The sequence below is a fragment of the Rutilus rutilus genome (genome assembly GCF_951802725.1).
Source record: "Rutilus rutilus genome assembly, chromosome: 3".
Taxonomy (NCBI): Eukaryota; Metazoa; Chordata; class Actinopteri; order Cypriniformes; family Leuciscidae; genus Rutilus; species Rutilus rutilus.
Window position 1 is genome coordinate 18,795,912 of NC_140211.1, and position 21,816 is coordinate 18,817,727.

Below are 21,816 nucleotides of genomic sequence, written 5' to 3' on the forward strand. Positions count from 1 at the left end.
CTATTATAAGCGCCTGTTTAAAGACGTCACCAAACGAAAAAAAGAGATCAAAATCCTAGCTGGAAGTTAAAAAAATGCTATATTAACCACGTTTTTTCTCTAAGAAATGTGATGTTTGGTTTTCTAGCATCTACATTTTTTAAATGATAAATTCCTAATTTTATATTAGTAAACTAAAATTCATAAATATAAAAGGTTTTGCTCACTTCCAGAAAATATAGTCAGAAGTAACGCTTCCCTTATTACCCAAGAGCTGCAAGTGAGTCATCTATTATTCACAGCTATTGTAAATAGTTGTTCTTTTAATATGTGATATAAATATGCGATGAGAAGAAAAGAAAACAGCTTACTGGGATTATTTCCAGTTTCAATAAGGGTGAACAAAGCTAACTTGATGAGAATACTACCATAATAAATCCTGGCCATTTCAAAATACAACATTAATTACAAAGTGACTAACAGAATAACAATTTAAGTGTTCTGATGATTACCCAGATCGTTATTTTCATAAGACGATTTATTAAAAACAAAACTGCAGACAAGATTCGTCACTTGCTTCAAGGGCACAGTTACTCTCATCTTTATGCACAGAACAAATACAAAACCCAAAACAGAATCTTCCATTTAGGCAGTATGTCACAAGGGCAAGCCAGGCTGTCAACCGTGGATTACCTCAGATCTCTCAGTCAAGATGTTGGCTTCAAGTACGAAACCAACTGAAAAGGTTATACAAAATAAAAATAAAAGTGAGTGATGAAGAAATATCCTCATTGTGAAGTCTCTCAGGCTTTTTGGACAAATGTATCTCTTTCCTCACTGGTTGTGCAGTCTTTACACAAATATCACAGTGAGAGCTTGCAATGACACAGTTCTTTGTACATAAGTCTCCTCAGCTTGGGCATGTCCTGCTGACGGAAGCTGAAGGGCTGACCCAATGCGAGACACTTGCAGTACTAAAGAGGAGGTGGATAAATAAAGAGAAATAAAAGGTCAATCTTATGACATCGAACAACACATATTCTGACAATATGTCTGTGCATTTGTGGAGTACAGTTTGTCGTATTTTGGATGAAGCATGTTAAAAACTTCAACCCACCACAGTCTATTTTAATGGATTTTACTCTAGATAAACAATTATAAATCTACAGCATTGTGTCAGTTAATCTAAGGCCCCGTCCACACTACTGCGTTTTCGTTTAAAAACGGAGACCTTTTGCTACATTTGCACCTCCCGTCCACACTAAAACGGCAAAAACGGAGAACCAAAACGAAGAAGTTTAGAAACGCTGCCGACCCGTTTTTCGTTTTGAATCTCCGGAGGGCGTTTTAGTCTGGACGGGTCAAAACGGAGGACTTTAGAAACGATGACGTAGTAGAGGCTCACGCTCGGATCTATGATTGGGTGTCATCAGTCATGGCGTAGGCTATATCTTTTCTAGCAGCTGTTGTGCAAGTAAATTCTGCATTTTACAATGCTAACTGCCTACATGCGCCGGAGGCAAGCTATTATTCGAGCGATCTGTGACAATTCCCGGTAAAATAGTGACAATTCCCGTGTGCAACTGACAATTCCCGATAAAATAGTTTACGTTTGACAATTCCCGGTATCGACCGTGTACATGGAGCGTCAGTTTTGGGTTAACCCGGGAAGAACCAGCGCATGGTGGGATAATTTTATCAATGAAGTTGTGTTTACACCGGCTCGCGCATGCCCAGTGTTGGTGAATGGTCACGTGATCCGCGTTTTCAGTCGTTTTAATGTGGACGGAGATCAATTCTAATACGCAGCTAAAACGCTGGTGTGGACGGAGATCGTATTCGTTTTAATTCTCCGTTTCTAAACGAAAACGCAGTAGTGTGGACGGGGCCTAAATCTTATCAACCACCACTCATAAAACCCCAGACCATGGTCAGCTATATGAAAATGGTGTATGTACAAACCTGCAGGACAAATGCCCCACAGTCACTGTCATTATTCTGTCTGCCAACATTCTGTAACATAAAAAAGAGGCTTTATTAACTGTCATTGACACATTTGAACAGCATTAGAAAAAAAAGAAAAGCCGTCACAACAAGTAGCAATTTGTGGAAATGTTCACTGCAGTGTCTGGACTTACCATTTTAAAAAAGCCTTTCCACCCTATCAGGAAGTCTCTCTTGTCTTTTATCATGGCTTCTGCCTGCAGGTATTTAAAAATATGCTGTGGAGGGAAAAAATGGTCACTTAGCTAATTAGAGTTACAAACACAAAGGCTAATTATTATATTGTTTTAGACATTGCACACAGGTTTAAAGAAATTTCATAGTTTGTGGAGAAGATTTTGAGTGTACTATAGCACATACAACACTATATTCTCATGTGGTTTATACCTTGGGGCAGCGGCGATTAAGAGTTCGCTGAGAATCGAAGTATGTGATGGAGCGCCGTTTAATATCAACCGAGACCAATGACCAGTGCACTTCTAAATGAATGGGAATCAACAAAAGATCCTTCTGGAAGATGTCCACCTGAAACATGTTTGAATGTGTGTTAATAAAAGCAAGAACAAGAAAAGTTCTGCGGATTTGTTTTAAAGGGATGGTTCGGAGTAATTTCAACCTAGGGTCCTTTGCACCATGACCTCGAGCCAAACATTATACGGATCCAAGTTTGTATCTCGTAAATTACCCCACTAATAATGCCCATAATGGTACCAAACTTCTACAGTAGTACAAACAGGTTCTGTACTCATAAAACGAGGCATTGGAAAGTTTGTAAATACATCAGGAGTTTATTTAAATAACACTTGCCTGATGGCTCATGCTACCGCTAACCCGGACGTCGAGGTCACTTCCGTGATTTGGGAAAAGCCTGTAAAAGTCCTGGCAGAAAGCGATGCATAAGGATCTAGTGTAACGACGCCCAGTTCCAGGAATGCACTAATATTTGTAATATAATACACTGATATTTTCTTGGTAGTACCAGTTTGCAACAATTATTAGTTAACACTAAGTTGTCAACACTTCAGAAAAATAATTAAAAATGCATCGCTTTCTGTCAGGACTTTTACGGGCTTTTCCCAAATCACAGAAGTGACCTCGACGCCCGGGTTAGCGGTAGCATAAGCCATCAGGCAAGTGTTATTTAAATAAACTCCTGATGTACTTACAAACTTTCCAATGCCTCGTTTTACGAGTACAGAACCTGTTTGTACTACTGTAGAAGTTTGGTACCATTATGGGCATTATTAGTGGGGTAATTTACGAGATACAACCTTGGATCCATTAGCGCCTGCACTAAGCCATTCTGGGGGGGTGTTTGGCTCGAGGTCATGGTGCAAAGGACCCTAGGTTGAAATTACTCCGAACCATCCCTTTAAGGATTAGCACTGAAGAATGGATCCACCAAAATATCATCAGATGTGTACATGTATATGATCTTGTTATATACAACATAATCTTCAAAGGTTTGGGGTCAGTGAGATTTTTTTTTGAAGAAATTAACTCTTATGTAGCAAAGATGCATTACATTGATCAAAGTGACATATTTCACGAGTTCACACTTACATACAATTAGAGGGAGTAAAGTTTAATGCGTATTTGGCGTGCTGTCCGGGGGGAGGGCTCCGAGCTCGGAGTTCGGCCCGAACCCAGAGTACTCCCCTCCGTATATAAATGGTTAGGACTAGAAGTGTGGAGAAGGGGTGGTGGAGGGATGCTGCTAAACTGTCAACGAATTGAGGTGAGACTGCTGAATATATATACACCTCTTATCGTTGACTGCTGAGTGCTCTCCACTCGTGTTAATTATCTGAACGTGCTCCTCCCGAACTTTGTAAATAAAATATCATTTATAATGCTAGAAAAGATATCCATTTCAAATAAATGCTGTTCTTTTGAACTTTCTATTTTTTAAAGAATCCAGCACAATGTTTTCAACATTGATAATGATAAGAAATGTTCCTTGAGCACCAAATCAGCATATCAGATATATTTCTGAAGGATCATGCGTCACTAAAGACTGGAGTAATGATGCTGAAAATTGAGCTTTGCCAACAAAGGAATAATTACATTTTAAAATATACTAAAACAGCAATATTTCATAAGATTAAGTTTTTTTAATTTAATCAAATAAATGCAGCCTTGATGAGCACAAGAGACTTCATTCAAAAACGTTAACATCAAAATGTTTGAATGGTAGTGAACTTTTGTGAGGTAGTGAAGTTTACAGTTGTCTTACATTCTTTGTCCACCGTTTCACTCCATCATAACCTTTGGTCCTCAACTTGTCATAAAAGAAACTGTTGAAGAAGTGCACCTAAAAGTAAATGAGATGGCATTAGATACAAAAAAAACCCACTGAACACAAGTGAATACAACTGAACTATATAAAAAGAAAGAATTCCATAGGAGAAATAAGAAAAGAATATTCACCTTTTCAGGCACTGAATCCATCACAAGGTCTCCATACATGTTCATGATCTTAAAAAATCAGATGAAATAACAATGTGTGCATTAAGAAGGACTAAGAAAGACTAAATAATGAAATGTATCATGTATAACTCAAAACTGACCTGGTCATTGAGCCAATTCTGTCCATAGAGGGTGCTAAGATCATCCATTGTGAGAACATGACGCTTGTAATTCACCCGGAACCCTTTCAACATGGCAGTCCCTGATGACCTCTGGTAGGATTGAATTAAATGTTGCACCACAACCTTCCTGTGGGCACATGGTAAAGAAAAGAAAAACACTTCAGCTTTCCTTCTAAAGATCTATGTGATACACAATAGATGCACAAAGACAAAGAACTAAACGAAAAAGAGTGTATTTGAGGTTGTGCATGAGTGAGACCTGTGAGTCTGAGAAAAGTCCTCATTGAAGATGCCCTGCAGTTCCTCGACAATATCATCTGTTTGTACGGGAATTAGACTTCCATACTTTCGAAGGTATTCATCAAGAAGACCTGAGAAAGAAAGAAATACATGCATGAGGTAGCACCACCACTGAGTTCGGGACATTTTACACATTTTAACACCAAGATCTGTGAGGACTGAGGTGTATTACATCCACTTTGGCCTGCAATCTTGGCATAAACCCTAAATTATCCTAATATGCTGGACATGCTTCCATATCATAACCTAAAGAGATCATATGAGATAGGATGTATGTTTCTGCAGCTTCTAGACAACAGGAGTTTTACCTTGGACATACGCCCTGTGCTCCTCTGTTAGGACCATCTCCATCTTTTGAGTGGTTGGCTTCACGAGATATTCCCGCCCCCCTGTCACTACTGAATTTGACTGAGAATCCCCATGATAACCATTGAAACCAAAAAAGGGATTTTCTGTGGAGAGAGAACAAACATTAATATAATGCAATTTCGGCTATAATTCTATTTACTTTAAATCAGTGGTTGTCAGTGGAGGGGGGTGGGGAGTCGGCCTACTATGATATTAGACTACATAGCCTATAAAAGATAGTGAATTTCAAACCTGAACCAAACATTTTTATTCAAAGATCAACAGTCTGTCATTAGTCTTTAGTCTGCCACAAAAAAACAACATTGAAATCATGAACTCAAATGACTGTTGCCTAAAAACAATGACTGTTGTAACAGTGCGTAAATCAGACCTTTCAGGCTATAGCCTAACGCTAATAAGCCTTATGCCAAAATTATTAAATTATATAACTAAATTGTCAGTCATTAAATAAGAAAACTAAATAATTGTGTAGATGATTTGCTTTGTGTAACCCGACATCAGACCGAAGTATTTTTTTTTGCACACAGTGCCGCGACCAATCACTCCTTTACGACTGGCTGCACATCCACTGTCCTCGCGACTGTGCCAGCTTGCGCTCGCTTATCAATGCATATCTAAATTCGCGCCTATGGTATCTTTGTAGAACTTCAAAAAAAGAAAAAAAAGATGCTGCAGCCAATGAGCAGCCGACGGGGGCTGGCTGCAGGACGACTCAACTTCCACGGACAGTTTTTAATGTTTTATCAGACAATTACTACTCAAGATTTTGCTTTAGTATAATTTTCGGGACAATTAGGGCCGGATTCGGGATTCGGGAAAACAACTTAGATTTCGGGACGTCTGGTCACCCTAGACCTCCTCCTAGTACTCCCTTGTGGCCCCTTGGGGGTCCACATACCCCAGTCTGAAAACCCCTGCTCTAAATAACAATGAGAAAAGGAAAAATCTCACCTGGTTCTCCTCCACTTGTTGTCTCCAAACCTATTTGTGATGAGCCCAAGGTGTCACATCCCTGTTCTTCTCTCTTGCTGGCATAAAGGCTATACCGGCGCCACCTCCTTGCCCGTCGATACCCTAAGTTGCCAACCCATTGTGCCCGCTGTCTCCACGTTTTCCAATTCTGCACAAGCCGGTTGCGTAACCTTGCACTAGACCGTAGTCTTCGCCAGCGCTTCAGTCTTTGCTGCCTAAGTCCACGAAGTCGAATCTGGACGGGATTCTCGTGAAAGTCTCTAGCTTGGAATTTGACCTCCCCTTCATGTGAGGACATCTGCTGCCGATAATTGTTAGCGAGCATGACTTGCGGTTGTGATTCAAATGGCATTTGCCAGTCTTCCACTTCATCTTTCTCTTCCCAGGAACCACACTCAGAATCAATCTCTTCCTCATCTTGTTCTTCTTCTTCAATATCTTCTTCATTCTTATCAAATCCAAGCTCTTCATCAACTTCTACCGGTTCTATGCACTCTCCAGTCCAGATTCGCTCCTTGTGAGCTATTTTGAGGTGAATGGGGCTGGTGGTGTTGGGAGGGGAGTTTGGATCCATTAGATCACCTCCCATGCCCCCAACACTGCTGGCCTCCTGGCTCACAGTCAAGGAGAGTTCCCCTTGCCAGCGGTTCTGGGCCAGGCTTCCACCACTGTCTCTCATAGTCCACTGGCAACCTGCTACCTGCGCCAGCTTGCCGTCTGCAAGAGTGAAAAAATGTGAATTGGAAAAAAAAGTGAATTCAGTATCCTGAATTTTGTTTCTGATGCAGGTGGATAATTTGCATTATACAGATATGTTATTTATGACTGACTGATAACTGGTCTTGTATAATGGTGATTGTCAAAGTGGAGAACATATTAGTTATCTTAAATATATCTCATTTTACATTTTAGATATTATATATATAAATAAATAAATAAATATATATATATATATATATATATATATATATATATATATATATATATATAACATTTTGTTTTCATTTAGTCTTATTTAAAAGGATCAAATACAAAAGAGCAAAACACTTCGGACAGAAAGCAAGTATTAGAATTAATACATTTTCACAATAATTTAACAATTTGTCCGCGTTTAACCAAACGTGATTCATGAAATTTGCACATATATTCATGCACAATGGTAAAATGCTACTATCAACAACAAAATGAGCGAAGATATTATACACTCACATCTAGCATGCCTAATCAAAGCCTTTCAATTGTCGTGTCATATCTAGAGAACAACACATATTTTGTGTGTTTTGCAACGACGTTATAAGCCGAATAATTCACGGTTGCTAACTAGGTAGTTTTCGATCTCTGGCATGTGCAAATTCGCTAATTAGCTGACTAGCTAACAGCTACCTACTGTACAGTCTCTTTAATTATACCCACATATCACTCACCTTTTACGTGCAGTTTTAAACCAATGTAAATGAAAAACACACGCGGCAGCTTTGCCTTTATTTTCAACGATTTGAAGGCAAAGAAACCAGATTGTGCATTACGAGGATTTCCACCTCAATCAATGAATACAGTCGCGGTCTTTGCACGAAACCATGAACAGCTGCTGCGCGCAACTGATGACATCATTGGCCTCGCGTAATGGCGTTACAGACCCTTGCAAAATAAAGCATAAAAATAATACTCATATAAAGACACTTGCAACACGTTAGCATATAAATATTGGATTGAATCGTGTAATGAGGGAAGAGTAGTAAAATAAAAATGAGGGGTGTGCACCCTTCTTCCACTCTTGTAGGCTACCCTTCTTATCGACTAATTTTGATTTTTCTGAATCAAGTATACTTAGATTTTTAATAGGTTTAAAAAAATAACATTTTAGTAGGTTATTGAGTAGGTTTTCAGTAGCTGAATTTAAATGGCTATCCTTCAAATACATAGTTACTCATCTATTTTGTCAGTGATCTTTTTCTATGCTGTCAGTATGTCAGTATGTCACGTGTTTCCAGTCTGAAGTAGATCCTATGGTTAAGAACATGCGGCATATTTCTAGGCCTGAGTCACAATATGATGGGAAGGAAGAACTTAAAAAAATCGCACTAGTCTGGCTAAATGATGAGTCCTTTGAATTGCAACATGCAGTTGACTCAAGAGATTCACAACAAATGGGATTTCCCAGAACTCAGCTGTTAAATATCTGTTATATCTTACTGATATGGCCCATTATTATATACAAAGTTTTCATCTTGTGTGTGTGTGTTTTTGTTGGTTTATTGACAGATTAAATTAGCAGATAGCAATGATTGTATACATTTAGAACAGATTTCATGCAGTGAAGTTGCAGTTAGTTTTATACAATCCAGTGGGTCATATATGCACATTTTAAGGATCACAAAAAAAAAGAAAAAAAAGAAAAAGAAACCATGTATACACCAGTTTTCTATTGGTAAAGTTAGCATGGACAACCCATGATGTTTCAATATTTATGATATATACATTATAAATATCCAGGAAGTGAATTGTTCATAAAAGTTCTTTTTACCCTAAAGGGTGATTATGTAGGGTAACGTAATACATGATTTCACGTGATCATTTGCATATGTATGCGTTTGTGTGTCTTTGTGACAAGAAGAAAGTCCATAAATATACCAGTCAAACTGGAAAGACAGGATCAGAGGGGCATGACTGAAAATGACACTGGGGAAAATAGTCTCTGTTTTCAAGTTCTTTTAATGATGCAGGGCTTTATAGTCCACATGTGTGAGTTCCTTCATGCTGAGTGTACAAATACAATAACTCCCAAGTTTCCTGTCACACCTATTTATTTTCATTTGTTATTAAACAATTGTTGATGCCTTTTATGTCAACACTTCTAATTGTTTTAATGTATGCCTATAACAAGAAGTAAGCCCATATTTCCTGGACAGCTAAACACTTGGCTGCTTTGGAATTTTGCGTTTATCCATTATCACCGCAATCTTAAACTCAATGTAGGCTATAGCACCACATTTAAAATCATTTATAAGTAAAATGTAAATAAATGGAAAACCATGTTGTCAAACTACATAATATTCAAAATAAATATAAGTTGCAGACACAAATAGACACAGTGTAAAGTTTTATTTATTATAAAGAGTATGAAACAATAATAATACTTTTTTTATATAATTATGATGGGTAATCAAAGAAAAAAACACACGTGGTTTTCAAGTAGCCTACAGGGGAAGTATAGTGCCTTTTTTAAAAGTAGATTTTTGAAATCATGCAGCATAATAAAAATATAAAAACGGGGGAAAGGAAGAAGATAAATAGCTACAATCTACATGATTGTCAAATTTGGGGAGAAAAACAACAGTCATTATTAGTATGATGTAATAGAAAGGTATAAATCCAGCAGGTGATCGAGGGGAAGTATTGGTGAAGGGCGGAGGACGTGAGGAGGCGGTGTGACGGAGAACTCAGCCCGAACGCTTTGAAATCACACAGAGACGTCAGACGCAGTCTAAAACACCTGTCCTTATTTTACAAACTACTCTTATAACTTCAGATAAATTATAGTCAGAATACTACTTTTTTTATAGGCTGTTCTAATATGGCGGATTTTAACATTATAAACATACGTGAAACGTGGACTTAAAGGACATCTTATACCAAGAGTGCATTTGACACGAGCTGAAGAAGAAGTGATTCTATTGTGGACAACGTCGATCGTTTGTAAGTATACGCTTTTGTTTATTAAGTAGCATTCTTATTCTGCAACAAGTGAATTATATCTTGAAATAAGTAATATATTTAATCAAAGTGCATGAGAGTCTAAACTGGTTGGTCAAAACTAAGGATTTACTAGGGAATTATTTTGAAAAAGCGTCATTTCCGCTTTGGTGTTATGCTTCAAACACTCACCTGGGCACAGGTATATATGTGAGTCGTCCTTATCTGCTGTAATGGCTGATTTGTAGTACAAAGTGAAACTATGAGTAGGCTATTATTATTTACGTTTTCGTTCTGAAGCTGCATTAAAGACTTTCCTTCGTATCCCCTGCAATAAATCCCCTGCTGTTTATTCTAGTCTATAGGATAGGCTATACATATAATGTTAATCTTTATGCAGTTTTTTCCTACCTACAGTGTGTGTGGTTTCAGTTTCAGTGTAGGCCTATGTGTTTTTTATATTTGTTGAAATTACACATTTTGTAAAAAAGAAAAAACTGAACTGACATTATTAATGCTGTAGGCCTATTATTAATGCTGTCATCTGTTTTGCTATTTCATGTTTGTGTAAAAAAAAAAAAAATCCCAGCACTCATTCTGAATATTGAGTGGCCAGGCACCCTTAAAGACTAGGCCTACAACAAATCTCTCAAATAACTGTGATATAATAATTAGTACTACACTGTTAATTGGAAAATTAGTAATAGCCTATGTAGTATGATCCACACATTTATTTGTGACTAACCGGTCATAAGTCACATGCATATGTTTGACACATTTCTATAGTTTCTGAAGGATTAAAGTCACACCTTTTGATAAAAATCCCAAACCAACAGAAGCTGTCATTTGTTTCAATGCGCTGGGTTTACACTCTTTGTAAATGGCCACTCTTTTCTGCTTTCAAGACTTTAAAAGTTTGAAACATATTTGATGTAATCCTGTAGAATCTGTCTGATCTATCGGTTCACACCCAGTTTCAGACGAGACTATGAAATGTGAATGGAAACAACCAAGCACGGCTTCATCAAGTTGGCTAGAGGAAAACAGGCCTGAATGTTGCAACCTGTTAACTGAAATGATTTGTTGTGTGATAATCTTTCAGTGTCCTCTTCGAAGATCATTTTTCTCTTGTCATTCAGGGTGTGGATTTTGGGTGTGTTGTCTTAGAATCTTATTTTGACTCTCTCGGGTTACCTGCTCAGACAAGCCCCCATAGTTTTAGAGTGATCTCTTCAAGTATACTGGCTGATTATTCACTAAAGGTCACATGTGTCTGACTCTGAGTTGGTCTATATGTTGTCCTAGTTCTGTAAACAGAAGAGTGCAGAGAGTTTCACATTTTCTCTTTGTACGCATGCTGATAGGAGTTCGCATACACGTGAAGGCAATGACCGTGTTGAACAGGCCAAACTAGTATTTATTTGAGGTTTCATCCTATTCTGCACATAACTTTAAAACAATGCTTTGCATACTTGCGCATACAGTATGAAGCTGTTAGAGGGGGAGAGGGGGAGAGGGGAGATTTCCTTGCCAATACAAACAAGTTAGAATACATTAGAGAGGTATTCAGTGGTCATTCATAGCATAATTACTTTATGAGTTTAATTGCATTGCACAGGTAAATCATTCTCTTTTACACACACATGCCTGAAGTGGTTGGCCACATACCTTTCTCCTCATTGGCATCTGCTGAAAAAAGTGGTTCGTTTGGTTTATAAACTTCTCTGCTTCCTTGATTCAAGTATCAGATTGTTTTGTCCCGTCTGTTGCTATGGTTATATCACTGTCAATCATTGCTGTTTTGGATAGAGTTGTAAATCCAGAAACTTTGCAGCATGAAAAACAAAAACTTTTATTCAAATTGTATATGGATTATAAACAGAAAACGAGCAAAGAGCGCTCCTTTTATAATCACTGAAGCTTGGTGTTTTGCGCTGTGTGCGTTCACATGCTCAACAGGTATGTCTGTGATTGGCTACAATGATCAACACTTCGAAAACACATTGTAACCTGTTTTAAAATTATTTTTAAAAATCAATCATAATTCCTGTGCCTAAGAAAACAACTGCCACGGTCTGTATGAATGATTTTAGACCTGTAGCCTTGACTTCTGTGATAATGAAGTGCTTTGAACTGCTTGTGAAATCATAACTGCATTCCTGTCTTCACTGATCCACTACAATTTGCATATAGATCAAATAGAGCTGTGGACGATGCTGTGTCTTTGGTTTTACCTTATACTGTCTATGGGTTTTACATACTTCACTTCAACATCTAGAGGGTAGGGATACGTATGTCAGGATGCTGTTTGTTGATTATAGCAGTGCCTTCAATACCATCAGACCTTCCATTTTAATATCTAAGCTGTTAATTCAAACTAAGCTTCAAACTAATTCAAACGCGTACATCACGTTTTAGGGACAATTTTTACCCACAGGTTGTAAGGCTACTGAACGATAGTGCAAGAGGAAGGAGGGTTGAGGTTTGAGCGGATGTTTTAATTTTATTTTTATTCTACCTTATTTATTGACTGGTGCTGAGAGAGTGCTAAGGCACATTGTATTTCATTGCTGTGGTACTCTGTACGAATATGCATATGCCAATAAACTTGAACTGAACTAAATAGAAACCTTTGAAGCTCTTCACAGAGCGCTTACACGAATACACACAGGATCATTCGAAAGCTGTGAAAGCACAGTTAATGTCAGCATTTACGAATAGATTATTCAAATCAAAAATTGTATCTGTTAATATTATTTAATGGACCTGAGCTAACATGAACTAACAATGAGCAGTTTTCTTTTGATTAAATTATGTTATCAAAGATTAATAAACATTGTGACAAATGCACTAAAGTTAGATAATGCATTAACTAATGTAATCTCAGAGGACCTTATTGTAACGTGTTATCAAAAATAGTATTAAATGTATTTTGAAAACAGTTTTAAATGTATATAAATCTTGATTTAGTTTATTTATTTATTTAGTTGATAATACATCCAGTTGAACTACAGTTGAAAATTACCTCAAACTCAGAAATGAGTTACCTGCACCATCCCTGTAAATCTAAACTGAATAAAGTAAAAAGGGATTAAAGCACCTTGCACTTTAAGAGGACTTTCTCAACAAAGCTCTCTTGTTTTTTTTGTCTGGCTGCAAATTCCCAACAGGCATCCATAGCAACCCAGTGAAACCTCTAATTCTAACAGCCGTGCGGTGTCTGTTCAGAAGAGATATGTAAATGCAGTACTCTAGGTGTATATAACTAGTTTCTATGAAAATAAATCCAAAACTGTAAAGTGCTAACCAGAAAAATCGAGTAACACTCTCAGATTTTTTAGGCTTGTCGTACTTCCTTTTTTGATCTTATCTCATTGCTCTGTTTGCCTCTCAGAGTTGCTGTGCGACAGTCTAATAATGATGGATCATGACACTCAGTGGCTGTACCAGCTCCTCGCTGAAGTGCAGCTAGAGAGATTCTACCTAAGGATGCGAGATGGACTCAATGTGACACGAATTGAACACCTGAACTACGTTAAAGAAGCAGATCTTGAACAGATTGGCATTAGTAAACCAGGTTTGTCTTGTAAAGCAGTTTTTTATTTGAAGATCATGTTGTTTTGATTTTGTTTTGTGTACTTAAATCTCTTTCAGGGCTAAATGTAATGTTTCTGATATCATTACTACCTTTACAGTTTTTCACAATTGCTAAGACTCGTTTCTTGAAGCCTTCACACATTTTCTCACAACATTAAACAAAACCAAATCTTCAAACTAATTACAAAACCCCCCAGATTTTTCTGGAAAAAATCAAAATCAAACAATCGTCTCAAAATCAAAGCTTTCAGATCATACACACATCAGTCAATATATGAACACTACAGAACATTCATTAGACACTACATAGCAGCATCCAGAGCATGTAGTAAAAATTGTATATTGTATACAGTAAACAAATTTTGCAATTCCGTAAAAAAGTATAGTAATCACAACTTGGTAAGGTGACTATATTGTACACTGTATGCATTTTGCAAGTATAGTGCTCTATATCCAGCACTTGCATACTGTAAAAATGCAGTAGTCTAACTACAAAACCCCAAAAGGTCAAAGAAAACTAAATGAAAAGCTTTTTTTTTTTACTGCAAAATCCAGTCCAGTACAGTTTTTCACAATTTTTAAAACACTGACTAAACTCTGTCCTCTGAACCTAATTCTCAATGGCCTAAATCGCTCTTTCTTCAAAGCCTTAAATAAGTTCAGGTAGTTAGACACCATTTGCAAATCACATGCATTCTTTTTGCAAAACTCTAAACATTATCACTCACTAAAACACATTTTGCACTGTGATGCACTTGTGTTGCAAAACAGTAACACATGTGGCAAAAGTAAAACACAACTACCACAGTTTTCATCGTTTACACACAATGGCCCAAAATTGTTCACTGAATTCAGGTGCACTGAATGTTGAAACCAACTATGGAAAGAAACAATCTGAGAGGGAGAGGAGGAAGAGTATGTGTTTTTTCCTTTGCCTGGCAAGTGGCAAGGGACATAATTGCCTGTAATGTGGAAAAGATTCTCAGGCCGAACCCAGCATGAAGACATGATGCTGAGGCCGAATGAATCTCTCTTTGACCTTGATTTTGTAGTTGCACAACTCTTTTGAGTGTACTGTAACATGCTTTTCATTTAGAGTTTTCTTTGACCTTTCTTGGACATGAACTTGAAATATTTGACAAATATGTTTAGGCGATGAAGCATTTGGTTCAGATTTAGTGTTTTAGCAATTGTGAAAAACTAATATACACTCTTAAAAAAAGTTTCAATCGGGTTCTATAGCCATAGGGTTATGTATAACCATAGGGTTCTTGACTCAATTTTAAAGAACCATTTATTCCAAAAAGGTTCTATATAAGAAGAAATGTCTTTAATGATTGCAAACTTCTTTCATGTTTAGTGTCAGTGATAAAGCATGTTTACAAAAAATATTAATTAAAAAATGAATTAAAACTAAATCCATAAATTCATCCCATGATGGAAACCCCTAGAAGGTTATATATATTAAGTGCCTGACAGAACCCCTTTAAAGTTCTATATATAACCTTTTCTTCTAACTTCTTCTATGTTTTGTGTGTCTGTTTGTTAGTTCTTTGTTTTGAATTATTTTCTTAGCTTTGTATTTATTGGGGTTTTCCTGTGATAAATTTTTTTTGTGTGTGTGTGTGTGTCAAAAGGACAGCGACGATTATGGGTAGCCGTCAAACGGTACAAAACCAACATGCGACCACGGGCACGGATGACGAAGGTATAGTAGTATTTGACATCTTTACACACCCTCTCTGTTTATTCATTCACTCAGCCTACCTGTGATAATCACTGTCTGTTTTCTGCTAGCCCTTCAATGCCCGCACCCCTGGGGGAAGTGAGCAGAATAATGGTGTTGGGTCAGGCCAGGGGCCAGAGACAGGCCGCACGCTCCCCTGTCTTATCCAGAACAGCGAACTGATCTTTGGGGAGAGGCTAGGCTCAGGTTCATTTGGGGTAGTTAGGAAAGCAGAATGGCACACACCGACTGGACGAGTGGTGAGTACTCTATACCAAAAATGAGTATCTATGTATGTCCTCTTTTTGTCTATCAAAATGCTTAAACACAGGAATAAATGTCACCCTAACTGTCATGTTTCCCTCTTTTTAAGTTGCCTGTAGCAGTGAAAACCTTGAGGAGTGGATCGTGCAGACAGGACGACATGGTGACTGAGTTCCTCCAGGAAGTTACAATCATGCAGTCTCTGGACCACCACAACATTATACACCTCTATGGTGTTGTCCTTACTCATCCTCTTAAAATGGTAAATATAACTTTTTATCTAAAATCATATTCTTTACTAATATTCGATTATTTGTATGCATTTACATAGCCTATAAACGCCTTATTCCCTTTTTCACATTTGTTTTATTGTAACTTTACTGTTTATTGTATCAGTCCTGCTGACATTCAGACCAAAACATGAATGTGAGTGTGGTATTGGGTTTTATATAACAGTTCAATAAATAAGAAGTTAATAAGTATCTACAGTTTAGATACAATATTTCCATTTACTTTTTTTTGTGCTCCGCTAAGGAAACAAATGTTCAAATTCTAATGCAGAATTAACCACTGCACGTTCCTCAATGAATCAGTGTATTTGAGCGAATCTGTTGAACGAATGATTCAATGACTCGCTTGTAAAGACCTGAATTAATTGTGTTTCTGAACCAAACAGTTTATTCAGTGATTCAGTTCGCTACATACTGGCACAACAATGTAACTTGCAGAAATTACAATACAAAATACAATTTTTATATTAGTATAACATCTTGGTGCATACACTGCATTACTTTTCGGTCATTTGTATTTTACTTTACATTCGTTTTTTTGTTGTTGTTTTTTTTTACATTATTTTAATCCCTCTTAGATAGTGGAGTAAAATAAAACTGTATAAATTTGATATTGTTTAAAGATGTACACTACTGTTCAAACATTTGGGGTCAGTGTTTGGGGTCTTTAATTAGATTTTTTTTTATATATATATAAACAAGGATGCATTAAATTGATCAAAAATGACAGTAAAGACATGTATTATGTTACAAAAGCTTTCTATTGTAAAAAAAAGGCTGTTCTTTTGAACTTTCTATGCATCAAAGAATCCAGATTTTTTTTTTTATCATGGTTTGCACAAAAATATTAAGCACTGATAATCATAAGAAGTGCTGGGAAGCTAAGATGGATGACATAATTACACTTTTTCTTTTTTATCAGGTGACAGAGCTGGCTCCTCTCGGTTCTTTATATGACACTCTGCGTTTACGACAGGGAGAATATCCTCTTTCCCGACTCTGGCTCTTCAGCACACAGATTGCTGCAGGTATGGAGTACCTAGAGTCCAGACGCTTCATCCACAGAGACCTTGCCGCCCGGAATGTGTTCTTGGCTGCTAGAGAGGAAGTGAAGATTGGAGACTTTGGACTAATGAGAGGCTTGAATCTGAACAAAGACCCCTATATCATGACGCCACACAAACGCATCCCCTTCGCATGGTGAGAAACTGAATTTAAGCACAAAAAAGAGTTCTGAGTACAATTTCAGAAAGCAAAGAGTACAAACAGTGAGCTTCATTGTTTCACTATTACTCACTTAGGTCAAGGATAGTAATTCCATCCTCCTTTCTGTAGGTGTGCTCCTGAGAGTTTGCGTGTGGGTTCTTTCTCTCATGCTTCAGATGTCTGGATGTTTGGTGTCACATTGTGGGAAATGTTTACTTACTGTGAGGAGCCCTGGTTGGGACTGTCTAGCAGACAGGTATATAGTTGGTTTGATGCAGATAAAGTGTAAAAAAATGTGTTCTGTTTATGAAGTGCATCTGTAAACGCCACTATTTCCATTGGTGACAAATGGATGCGCGTTGTCGTGTAGATTTTGTGTCGTGTAGAGCGGGAAGGTGAGCGGTTGGAGAGACCTCCAGACTGTCCGCAGGAGTTGTACTCTGTAATGCGCAAATGTTGGGCCTGCAGTCCTGCTGACCGACCGACCTTCTCACAGCTCACCACCATGGTAGCAGATGTAAGTGTCTCATTAAAAAAATAGTCTCATTAATATACACTACTGTTCGAAAGTTTTGGGTCAATAAGTATATATTTTTTACCAAATAAATACAGCCTTGATGAGCAATGCATAATCTTACCAACCCCTGTCTTTTGAATAGCACCACTTGTGCTATTGACATTACAAAAGATGTATCTAAACTCAGGATGTATTCTTTCTCTAATTTCTCTCTCTTTAATGTATTTTCAGGCACAGCCAATGGAGGTTCGTGCCATGAAAGATCTCATAGATCCCAGAAAACTCTGTCTACAGGCGAATGATCTAGTGACTGTAATAGACCATGGGTAAGAGAGCCCATGGGCAAACTATATTTTAATTGATTTTTAGTTTTAATGTATTTTTCTTTCTTTCTTTTATTTACCCCCTTCTTTTTGTTTATTTTTTATATTGTCTATCGTTTATTTTCTTTAATGTCTATTTCCTTTACCTTATGCTCTTTGGCAGTATTGTTTACAGTAATGCCAATAAATCTTAGTTGAGTCTGACTCTGATAAAGGTCGTTGTGGGTAATTATTAACCTGTCTCCCCTCCCTTTGACTTAGTAGCATTCCATTCATAGTTCAACCCTTAATTTCAATCAACAAAGAAGTTTTGTCAGACTCTCATGCAAACCACACTTGGACAGTACAAAAATTCAACAAATGTTGAATTTGACAGAACAAATTCCACATAATTTAATAATTACAGCAAAACTAGGTACCAATGACTTTAAACAGTTTTAGATACAGTATATATTAGTGACATTTGATACTATTGAAATAATTAGCATATGCAATATGCATTAGCAGATAGATTTCCCAATATATTGAAGTTTGGAGTGCAAATCAGTGACTTGACACAGAGGGGAAGGTGCTGTGGATTATTTATCTAAATGTATTTGTAAATTAAAAGTAGAGAAACCAAATAGGGCTTTGTGGAAGTCATATTAGATGCTATAAAACTGACTATGCTCTTATGTTTCCTCATAGGCTGGAAATTTGTGAGTGGAAGGGGCAAAACCAGAGAACTCTAAGTGTTGGCTGGTTCCCCCCTGTGTTAGCTGCCCCTGCTCTCACAGCAGCAGCTTCTCTGTCTGGTTCGACACGCAGCTGGGCCGCCCCAGATCGAACAGATGAGTGAGTGACATTTTAAATTAAGTTGTAAACTATATGGGTTGAATTTACTAAAGAGCTGAATGTCACTCTAATGGGACTGTTTATGTGACTTTTGCCATTCAATGTGAACTTTTCAGCCCCAGACGTGGGAGGATTCCAGTAGCAAGAGAGAAGGCAGTCTCAAATCTGAAGAAAATGTCAGGTTAGAACTTAAAATATACTATAACAAACTTCTTACTTTATCATTTGAGTATTATTGAAGGCCTGAACGTACTGCAAAATAGGCTATTGTCTTGTAGGCTATACACTAGCATTCAAATTTTTTTAAGAAATTAATTCCTGTATTCCTAAAGGATTCGTTAAATTGATCAAAAAGTGACAGTAAAGACTTTCACATTGTTATAAAACTTTTTATATATATATATATATATATATATATATATATATATATATATATATATATATATATATATATATATATATATATATATATATATATATAAACGCTGTTCTTTTAAACCTTCTATTTATCAAATAATTTTGCAAAACATGTATCATGATTTCCACAAAAATATTAAGCAGAACAACTGTTTTCAACATTGATGATAGTAAGAAATGTTTCTTGAGCACCAAATCAGCATGTTAGAATAATTTCTGAAGGATCATGTGAAACTAAAGACTGGAGTAATGCTGCTGAAAATTCAGCTTTGCCATCACAGGAATAAATTACATTAAAATATATTCAAATATTAATAACAATATTACTGTATTTTTGATCAAATAAATGCAGCCGTGCTGAGCATAAGAGACAAAATCATTAAAAAATCGTACCAAATCTCACATTTTGAGTGATAGTGTATCCAATACCATTCTGTGTCTTACTCTCATTCTTCAGGCATATCGATAAGCCTGGAATCCATCCTTGATATTTCAAAAGACAAAGGTCAAGATGCTGGTGGGAATGGAGCTCAGAGACCCGACCCACGCAGACTTATGCAGAGTAATTTGATGAGAGACCCTCGCAGGTTTAGTGATGCTGTTGTCATCCCACCTCCACGCCCACCACCCCCCAGCATCCAATGCATCAGTCCACCAACCACCAGCTTCAAACCCCAGATGATGTTCCATGATCGGAGAACAGCAAACCCAGCTGGCTGGACCCCTCAAACTCATCCACAGCTACAGACACAGTTCCAATTCCAACCACAGCAGCAGGTTTTAGGGACTAACAACCTTGTCAGGATGGCACATCTGGCCAAGTCAAGCCCTCAGTTAGATGATGGCCTTGAGAGAGAGCAAGAGAAAGAAAGAGAGCGGGAGAAGGGAAGGGAGAGGTATCCACCACAAGTTAACAAGGAAGCAGTCATAGCGCAGGTATGTCGATTTTTTTCATGTTCAACAATTTTTATATCTTATAAATGTGAATAAATATAAAATTGAATAAAGAACTTATGTGTGTGTGTGTGTGTGTGTGTATATATATATATATATATATATACATATATACATACAGTGAGGAAAATAAGTATTTGAACACCCTGCTATTTTGCAAGTTCTCCCACTTGGAAATCATCGGTGAGCTTAACCAAGTCCTAGAAAAAAAAAGTTATATTTTTGGCAAATGTAAAGGCCCTTACACACCAAAAGGGAAATGAATAAGCCTCAGGCTGGAGGAAATGCAAATTCTCGCCTGTACGGTAGAGGACACAGCTCAAACAAACCTTTCTGCTGTGCTGCCGTTCTGGATTTCAGAAGAATATGATGCAGGAGAAGAAAGTTCAACACTCTTACATAAGCAGTAAAAACAAAAACATTTAACACAAAATGTGATGTTTATCTAGTCATTTTTGCTTATTAGTATGGTTGAATTGGATCATCAAAGGTCAGCAGCTAAGACATTGGTTAATAAAGTGAGATTAAATACATTTGTGTAATTTAACATTTAATTAATTGATTTTGCATTTCACTCCCCTCAATTGTGCAGTACTTTTTGTGCAAGTTTTTGCTCACATTTAGTCTAGAACTACAATAACCGCCATGTTTACACAATGCACACAACACCTCTGCACTTACTCCAGATTTCTCTCAACATGAGGGCAGAAGAGCTGTCAGTTAATGAATGGGAAAACAAAGTAACTTGCGTTACTTATATGAAAAAATGACTTTTATTTGTATTTCGTAGTAAATTTATAAGTAATGTGTTTTAAAAAATATTTTTTTTGTTTATTTTTTTGTGTAATACAATTCTCTTTTGTCATCAGGTTCAGGAGGCGGTGCATGGAGTGACCATTGAGGAGGCTCAGAGAGCTCTGCATCGCAATGACTGGAATCCTGCACGGGCGGAACAGCAACTTAAAGTAATCGAGAAATAACACTTGTTCAATGTTAATGATTGCATACATTACTTTGATTCTCAATGTCATTCTTTTGGGTTTTCCTTGCATCATCAGACAGACCAGCTCTATTACATGAATCAGTGCTCTCGTGAGGAATGTCAAAAAATCCTCGCCCGCTACAACTGGGACCTGCATGTGGCAAGCCGTTACGTCCTCCGACTGGTTAAAGATAGACGAGGAGAAAGAATTTAACGCAAGACAATATTAAGCGTTAAGATTGTTCATAATTATTTAGGATTTAAAGTTTTTTTGTGATATCACTGAATTGTCAAGAGGTCACACAAAACCCCTGATGAAGTTTCCATTCATCTCCAATGTGAAACTATCTATAGTGAGACTGTATTATTGCTTGATGGATAATCTGGTGATATCAGTTGTTATTTTACATCTGTTTGGAAAGACAGCACAATGTTTTTTTTTAACAGATGTCATTCCAGTTGCTATTGTGACTGCTTATTGTTAATTATTTACTGTTTTTTTTTTTGTATTCAAATAGTTTGTGATATGTGTATGTGATCAATTCAGTGAAACTGAGTAAATGTATATGATATATGGAATGTTAGAAAACTTGCTTTTTTGCAGATTTTCATACAATTATTAGAAATTAAAATATGTAAGGTTATGGAAAATAAAATGCTGTGTATTTTCCATAAAGAGATGACTCGATTTTTCACCAGTACTTTAACAAACATTTTCCACATAAATACCAAGTTAGCCTATATTTATCACAAAAACAAAGCGTGCCATAAAATGCTGACAGAAAACTACCAATACGT

General features: G+C 37.0%; 2 protein-coding genes across 2 annotated transcripts; one reads left to right on the forward strand and one right to left on the reverse strand.

The window, feature by feature from the left end:
* Nucleotides 1-162: 162 nt before the first annotated feature.
* senp3b (SUMO specific peptidase 3b) lies at nucleotides 163-7,837 on the reverse strand. The gene is made up of 11 exons (XM_084405823.1): nucleotides 7,640-7,837; nucleotides 6,195-6,932; nucleotides 5,183-5,326; nucleotides 4,834-4,945; nucleotides 4,554-4,701; nucleotides 4,414-4,461; nucleotides 4,220-4,297; nucleotides 2,371-2,508; nucleotides 2,118-2,201; nucleotides 1,942-1,992; nucleotides 163-953 (listed from the first exon to the last, which is right to left on the reverse strand). The coding sequence occupies exons 2-11, from the start codon at nucleotides 6,892-6,894 to the stop codon at nucleotides 843-845; spliced, it is 1,614 nt and encodes a 537-aa protein (XP_084261949.1). The 5' UTR covers nucleotides 6,895-6,932; nucleotides 7,640-7,837; the 3' UTR covers nucleotides 163-842.
* A 1,773-nt stretch (nucleotides 7,838-9,610) lies between these two features.
* tnk1 (tyrosine kinase, non-receptor, 1) lies at nucleotides 9,611-21,698 on the forward strand. Its single transcript, XM_084404292.1, has 14 exons — nucleotides 9,611-9,911; nucleotides 13,303-13,485; nucleotides 15,143-15,213; nucleotides 15,303-15,491; nucleotides 15,605-15,757; nucleotides 16,708-16,985; nucleotides 17,121-17,247; nucleotides 17,362-17,508; nucleotides 17,740-17,834; nucleotides 18,519-18,665; nucleotides 18,782-18,846; nucleotides 19,540-20,018; nucleotides 20,906-21,001; nucleotides 21,095-21,698. Exons 2-14 carry the CDS (start codon nucleotides 13,326-13,328, stop codon nucleotides 21,230-21,232), a joined length of 2,145 nt encoding a protein of 714 aa, XP_084260418.1. The 5' UTR covers nucleotides 9,611-9,911; nucleotides 13,303-13,325; the 3' UTR covers nucleotides 21,233-21,698.
* The last annotated feature ends 118 nt before the right edge of the window (nucleotides 21,699-21,816 follow it).